General features: G+C 52.2%; 1 protein-coding gene across 1 annotated transcript; it reads left to right on the top strand.

Moving 5' to 3' along the window:
* Positions 1 to 1,247: 1,247 nt before the first annotated feature.
* NKX1-2 (NK1 homeobox 2) lies at positions 1,248 to 3,771 on the top strand. Its single transcript, XM_010357548.2, has 2 exons — positions 1,248 to 1,461; positions 3,056 to 3,771. The coding sequence occupies exons 1-2, from the start codon at positions 1,248 to 1,250 to the stop codon at positions 3,769 to 3,771; spliced, it is 930 nt and encodes a 309-aa protein (XP_010355850.1).
* The last annotated feature ends 4,251 nt before the right edge of the window (positions 3,772 to 8,022 follow it).

Raw genomic sequence — 8,022 nt, 5'->3', positions numbered from 1 at the left:
GGAAGCTTCTCCAACCACTGGTGATCACCTTCCCAGGGGACTTGGTGGGGCAGATGAGGGCCATTTCAACTGTTTCTCTTCTCTGACCTTAAATTCAAACCAGACAGGCATTTCTGAATCTTCTGCTTCTGGGGCTGGGAGGGAATGGGGGTCCGAGATGCAACCTAATTCTCAGATTCAATTTCTGTTGCAAATGATCAAACCTGTGACTTTGGAGAAGGCCTGAAGTTTGTCCATCGAGGGCTGTGCTCCGGGTCATAGCAAACCAGGGCAGACCTCCTCAGCCATCTCACTTGGCTCTGTGCCTGAAGCCACTAAGGTTTCCAAAGCGGCAGGCATCCCGGTGGGGGCTCATCACCTCTCCAAACCTCTTGCTGGCCTCTGGCTTGGCTTTGGGCGAAGCAAAAGACTGAGAGTCCGGGATTTTCTCCCTCCGTTTCTGAGACAGCAGGACGTACTAAAAAAGCACTGGTCCAGTAGAAGACCCAAGTCCAAACCCAGACTCTGTCACCAACTCACAGTGACTCTGGGCAAATCTCTTCTTACCTTTGAAACTCGATTTCCTCATCTTTAAAACGGGGACAGTGGTCTGTGCCACGTGACGCCCATCTCACAGGGATGCTCAAAGAATCAAAAGAGATCGTGCAAACCTCAAGGTTTTGTGAACGCTAAACTGTGAGAACGTGAGGGATTTTACCTCCGAGGTAACCGGGTCTGAAGCTATTACAGTAATTCACTGGCGGGGAAGGAGATGCGCTGAGCATTCCCTGGAAGTAAGCAGTCCTGGCCTCAATTGCATCCCCAAGTCTAAGGCGGGTGCGCCGGAGAAAGGGCACAAACTCAAGTCACAGAGGTGTGTGTGTCGGGGAAAGGGATCCCCGGGATGGAAGCCTCCCTGACGCCCTCCGAGAGTCCCAGAGGGTTGGGCGGAGGCGCGCGGAGCCGACTGCACTGTCCCTGCGGGCACGCGCACCGGGCGCGCGGAGGATTCCTCGAGCCCAGGCAAGGGGCCTCCTTACAGCGCCGGATAGTCCCGAGGCTGGCCGGCGCTGCGCCGGTGCCAATCGGAGCACAGCCCCCTACGGCGCTCTCCCCGCCCCGCCTCCCCGCCCCCCTCCCCAGCTTCACTTGGCCGCGCGGACCCGGCTCCCGGCTGGAGAGCTGCGGCCAAGCCACAGCCGAAGGCAAGCCCTAGCGGCGCCATCCCCGACCCCGCGCCGCCGACCGCCGGCCCGCGGGCGACGGGCATGCTGGCATGGCAGGACGGCGGGGCCAAGGCGGCTCCCTCCCACCACAAGATCTCTTTCTCCGTCCTGGACATCCTGGACCCGCAGAAATTCACCAGTGCAGCGCTCCCGGCCGTGCGCCCGGCTCCCCGGGATGCCAGGAAAAGTTTGGCGGAGATCGAAGCGGGGAAAGATGCCAGCTCCAGGGACCGTGTACGACAGCTGGAGACCCCTGGTAAGATGCAAGGTGGCCCCGGCCCCAGGCGGCCTCAGCCCCAACACTGCGGAGTGTATGGGGGAACACCCGGGCCCGGTGAGTGGCCCTTAACGGCGTCTTCCTCAAAGAGAGAAGGCGCACGGGACCGGGTGCGAAGTGTAGCCCCCGCCTCGGAACTGGATAGAGGCAGAGAGGAGGCTCCCCGCATTACGGGGCAGGGATTTGCCGCATCCCTGCTCACCCTCCAAGCTCACCCTCACCACAGCCCTGATGCTCGCGGTGGAAACTTAACTTACCTGGCGCCTACCTTGCCAGGCTTACTCATTTATCGGGCATTTAACGCGCTTGCCACGTGCTAGGACCTGGGCTAAGGGCTGGGATAAAGGTGATGAAAACTTCGGCACCTGAGAGTTGGAGAGCATCATTAACATCACCTCCATTTTATGGATGGAGGAACTGAGGCTAAGGCTTGCGCCGGGGGTCTTGGTAAGTAGCGAGGTCAGGTGCCACCTGGAGACGCCTGCCGGGCTGGGCTGCCCCACGCTCTCAAGCTCCCCAGACCCAACTGTTGACTGGGGCTGGGGGCGGGGTTCGGATGAGGTGTTGGGAAGCTTTTGGTACTTTCTTCTCGAAACCCTTTCTGAATTACTCCCAACGCTGGCGGACACCTGATGAAGGGGTCAGGAAACTTTGTGGCTGGCAGGAAGGACGGAAGACAGCAGGAGTCCTGCTGGGTGGGGCGTGGGATCAGACAGGGACAGGCGGCTCCCTGGAGGGTCAGAGGCTCTGGTTCCCGGGGAGGCTGGATGTCGCGCAGCCCCCTGCTCCCCTCCCCAAGTTTGGCGGTGATTGCCTGGGGCCCGGGGCGCCTCTGGCGGCCGCACGTGGGCCCGGGCCAGCAGCCTGGTAATTGTTCCGACCTTCTCTCCGAGGGGCTGCGCTCCCTTCCCCCACCCTCGTGATCGATATTCTATTACTGGCGCCTGCATATCTCCTGCCCGCAGCTTGCAGGTACGGACTTCAAACCCCCTTTCCCTGTCTGATCCTAATATTGTTCGATTAAAACTTACCTTTAATAGATGACATCTATCGATCCGGCCCCGCACAAATCTGAAACTCTATTAACACGGCGGGAGATAGAAGATGGGAAAGGGAATTTCACTTTAAAGCGGGGGTGGGGGTGGGGTGGGGCAGAGAGCTTAATAACTTCTTTTTTAATTGCTAGGAGTCCTAGACCAAAATAGGCCTCCAGGGTCTGGGGAAGGCACAGCCCTAAAGGCGTCTGACATCTAGATGTCTTAATACAATGATCCTACCCCCCAATATGGTCACCCAATAAGGTCACTATTTTTTCTTAATGTGGAGTGTCATTCATTCATTTAGCATACATTTCTTGGACGCCTACTTGATGGCAGATTTGTAAAGGGCAAGAGGACACCATTCCCCTAAACCCGCTGGCAAGGATGTGCAGTCCGGCCTGAGGGAAGCGCGATGTGGGGACAGGAGCAGCCCCCGGAGTTGGGTTGCGGGGAGAACTGCTTGCTCTAGGGAGGACGAGGAGGAGGTTTGGGAACCCGGAGAGGCTTCTGTTCACCGACCCTTTCTCCCCTAGATGCTGCAGGCCCAGGCGCCGGCCAGGCGTCACCCCTGGAGGGTTCCGAAGCGGAAGAGGAGGAGGATGCGGAGGATCCGGTGAGGCCGCGGCGGCGGGAACGGGCTGCGCGCTTGCTGCCGGGCCCAGCGCGCTCACCTGACCCCCCGGCCGGGGCATTGGCGTCTGGGGAGCCCTGCGAGGACGGCGGGGGCGGCCCTGTGGGGTCCCCCCCGGGCTCCCCCGGTTCCCCGCGGCCCAGGCGCCGGCGCGTGGTGCCCAACTGCGCCAAGCCGCGGCGCGCGCGCACCGCCTTCACCTACGAGCAGCTGGTGGCCTTGGAGAACAAGTTCCGGGCCACACGCTACCTGTCCGTGTGCGAGCGCCTGAACCTCGCGCTGTCGCTCAGCCTCACCGAGACGCAGGTCAAAATCTGGTTCCAGAATCGCAGGACCAAGTGGAAGAAGCAGAACCCAGGTGCCGACGGCGCGGCGCAGGTTGGGGGTGGCGCGCCCCAGCCAGGTGCGGCGGGGGGCGGCGGCGGCGGCTCGGGGGGCAGTCCTGGCCCTCACGGCACCGGCGCTCTGCCCTTCCAGACTTTCCCCTCCTACTCCGCGGCCAACGTCCTCTTCCCGGCCGCCGCCTCCTTCCCGCTGACGGCTGCCGTCCCCGGGAGCCCTTTCGCGCCGTTCCTCGGGCCTTCCTACCTGACCCCCTTCTACGCCCCGCACCTATGAATCAGGAGCCCCCCGGCCCCTCCTTCGCGGGATTCACGAGGGATTGGCATCGTCGTGTGCCCTCGGTTCCTCCACCGGGGGTGCAGGTGCGCGGGTGTCAGCGCGCCCCTTTCCTTCCAGCGGCCTGAGACTCCGCCCCTCTGCCCGCCGCGCGCACCCGGGATCCTCGCTTGCCACCAGGGGTCAGGGATCTGCCATCCTCAGAGTGTCCGGGGACGGAGGCTGACCCCAAACCTTGCGGTTTCTGGACCTTGCGGTTCACTGTGGGTCAGGTTTAATTCAGTTCAGGGGCTATTTTTTAAGGCTCTGGGTGTTTGGCGCGGGGCTAACCAAGATGCCAGGAGGGAAACACAGAGAGCAGAGACGCCCTGGTTGCCAGCTGCTGGCGGCTAGGATGGAACCTTGAAAGGTGCTGGCTCATCAAAGGGTGAGAAACAGTCTCTGTTCACAACTGATAGCTTCCCCTCCTCATGCTCGATGGTTCAGCCCAAACCCAGATATTTCTTCCAAATCCTGAACGAGGCTGGGGAAAGCTTGGTCCTGGAGCACACATGGCCGCTCTGAAACGACTATTTTTAAAATGCATAGAACTCCACATTTCTAGATCTTTACTTAAGATTCGGACTGGAGCGCAATACTTGTTCCAAATAACCTCCCCAGGTTATTCCTGAGAGAGGGGGTACCTTGGTTTTCTGAGTAGGCCAGAAGTTTGTGGTAGGAAAGGTGACTTTGATGTGTAGCTAGACTCACCAGCTAAAGTAGACACAGGTCTGTTGCACTGCAGGTTTTGAGAACAGCTTGGACCAAACCACACAGTGGCCCCAAAGGCATAAAAATGGTAATGAAGGCAGCAATGGCTCAACTAATATCAGGAAGTCTATGCATGAGGCTGCCTACTTTGATTTGCAGTAGCTGATTCTTTAAAACTTCAGTCCTGGCTTATCTGACTGTCCCAGGGATTCCTGGGCTCCCAATAGTGAGCCAGGTTGGGGAAGAGCTAGCTCCACCAGCACGCAATACATGTGGACAGCTGAACTGTTTTTTAAAAGCACAAACTCAACATTTTTAGATCTTCATCTAGAATTCTGACTTGAAAACAATTCTTATTACAAACAGACTCTCCACGGTGGTGAACAAGCGGAGATTGTAAGGGCCCATGAAAGCAATACTTGGGTGTGAAGAGCTGTCATGTTCCTACTGGATTCACCTCCAGGAACCTGATACATGGACATGCATTTTAACTGCTGGCTTTCATTACCTCCCTTAAAAAATTCGTTCTGCGAAATTCCCTTGCCACTTTTGCTTGGGATACGTTTCCTTTAGTTTTCTACCTAATATAATCTTGTAGCCCACATCTCAGAAACCCAGAGGTCCCCAGTTGTGTCATGTATGTTTCATTCTCACTTTTGATTACTTGAGGCCAGCTGAGATCTATGTGGATACCATATTCCGTGCTATTTTTTGGTAGCCTATGCTACTAAGAATCAAATTTAGTGGTCAATGGCTTCAAAGTAAAGCACACTGTTTAGTATTATGGATTGCAGTTCCATTACTATGACATTGAAATAGCTCATTCTATCATCAGGAATGATAGAAAATATTCCCCATTTCTCCCAAATTAAATGAAGACTTTATGGTTCATGTGACTCTCATAAGGTTTGATAGTATATATTATTTAATTACTTAATATCCACTAATTAGACTCTTTTCCTTCTAAAGAAGAATGTCCCCCAGACAACACATTGTAACTTTCTAAAAGACAGTTGGTGCCAGATGAGATTAAAAATGCAGATACTATACTAGATAATATTTACCTTACCCTTTGGTAAACACTCCTTTAATAACTATTCGTTGGTTTCTCAAAAGCAATATCCCATATTAAACAGACAATTCAAGTGTGACAATTCCTCTGTAACAAATACGCTGAATTTCTGTAATAAGTGGGAAACATTTCATTCCAGTCTTCTCAGGTACCAGAATCACGGACTTCAGTAGAAGAGAGGGAATAGGGAGGGAGGTGGGAGACTGATGTGTTCGTGGCCTAGCACGGTGCTGTAATTCCCGTCCCTCTGGTTTCCACAGATTGTTGCAGAGTAATGCTTGAAGCGTGTGACTTTGGACTTCCGCTGCTTTAAAAGGCCCAGTGGCTCTCCAACCAAATCCTTAGACTCAATCTATTGGTGTGTTTGTCTAATAAATTCTTTTTGTAATACATTCATTTTTATTTCTTGTTTCATTATTCCTTGTTTTTCTGTTAGCAAAGCTTTAAAATAAGTATATATGTATCTCCCCTTCTCCCCGCAATCCCTAAATAGGGAATATTTCTACACTAACACTCCTTTGCTCAGCCATTTCAGATCCATGCTAGATATACCCAGAGTGGCTACATTTGCATGCAGTATATACAGACACACATTTCAGGCATTTTCTTAGCAGAAGCAAAGCATCTTCACAGAATTTGAATTAGTGGCTGCTAATTAATCAACACCAACCTATTAGATTCCTAGGACATTAACTTCTTAGCCTTAACCTTACAAGTTCTTAATACCCCAAAACAGCCTGATTGGTAACTTTTCAGACTTCAGCCATCTGCTGGTCATAGATTTCTGATGTTAAATATTACCATTTTAGATCCCTGTTTGAAACCACATAGTCAAGGAACTATATTTATAGGAGTGACTGGAGAGCATTTCTTACACTGAGAGAACCATAATCCAATTTATGGGCAGAAATTAATTTAGTGTGTTTATCTTTATAGTAATAACTTTTTTTTTCTTTGAGGCAGGGTCTTGCTTTGTCACTCAGGCTGAGTACAGTGGCACAATCAAGGCTGACTGCAGCCTCAACCTCCGAGGCTCAAATGAGCCTCCCACCTCAGCCTCCTGAGTAGCTAGGACCATAGGCACATGCTACCATGCTTGGCTAATTTTTTATTTTTTAATTTTTGTAGAGACAAGGTCTGGTTGCCTAGGCTGGGCTTAACCACCTAGGCTCAAGCAATTCTGCCACTTCAGCCTCCAAAGTAGCTGGCACTACAGGGTCCTGCCACCACACCTGGCTGATTTTTTATGTATTTTTTGTAGATAAGAGATCTTACTATGTTGCCCAGGCTGGGCTCAAACCCCTGAGCTCAAGCAGTCCAGTAGCCTCAGCCTCCCAAAGTACTGGGATTACAGGCATAAGCCAAGGATTCTCTTTTTTTTTTTTTTTTTTTTTTTTTTAGACAATTAGAGTCTCACTCTGTCACCCAGGCTGGAGTGCAGTGACACGATCTTGGCTCACTGCACGCTCCGCCTCCCAGGTTCATGCCACTCTCCTGCCTCAGCCTCCCCAGTAGCTGGGACTACAGGCACCTGCCACCAGGCCTGGCTAATTTTTTTTTTTTTTTTTTTTTTTTTGGCAGAGACGAGGTTTCACCATGTTAGTCAGGATGGTCTTGATTTCCTGACCTTGTGATCCGCCCGCCTCGACCTCCCAAAGTGCTAAGATTACAGGTGTGAGTTACTGCGCCCGGCAGGATTCTCACTCTTAAAGCATTCTCCTTTCTTTGGACAGATCTGTAGTTTTCCTAATTGAAGGACACAGTCTCATTCTGTCGCCCAGGCTGGAGTGCAGTGGCATGATCTCAGTTGACTGCAACCTCCACCTCCTGGGTTCAAGCAATTCTTCTGCCTCGACCTCCTGAATAGTTGGGACTACAGGTGTGTGCCACCATTCCTGGCTAATTTTTGTATTTTTAGTAGAGTCAGGGGTTCGCTGTGTTGGCCAGACCGGTCTTCGATTCCTGAAAGTGATCCACCAGGCCTTCCAAAGTGTTGGGATTACAGGCGTGAGCCAGCGTGCTGGGCCTGATTACACTTTTGAAAGGAAATCTAAGTGTGGTGCAGACAATTACCATCCTTTACCTGTAGCCCTGGAGAGAGGAAAAGGTACGTTTTAAATTAACCTGTCTCCTCCGTTTTCTGCTTGAAACCTTTTATGAAAATTAGTTGCTTTTATATTTTCTCAATATACATTTTCTGGATACATGTAATGTGTGTTTTGCAGATGCAGTTGATTTATTTACTGAGTGGCTAGTTGCTGTGTCAGGTGCTATGAGGGCTACAAAGATGAACCACTGAGTCTTCGTCATGTGGATCTCACCAATAAGGAATGCAAGAAAAATCAGGAAAGTACTGTCATAGGTATGTCATTTTTTATTCTTTTAACTTTTATTTTGGCATAATTGTAGACTTAAGAAAAGTTGTAACA

This window comes from Rhinopithecus roxellana, chromosome 11 (assembly GCF_007565055.1).
Source record: "Rhinopithecus roxellana isolate Shanxi Qingling chromosome 11, ASM756505v1, whole genome shotgun sequence".
Taxonomy (NCBI): Eukaryota; Metazoa; Chordata; class Mammalia; order Primates; family Cercopithecidae; genus Rhinopithecus; species Rhinopithecus roxellana.
The sequence above is the reverse complement of the archived record's forward strand: the minus strand, read 5'-3'. Positions and strand labels throughout refer to the sequence as shown.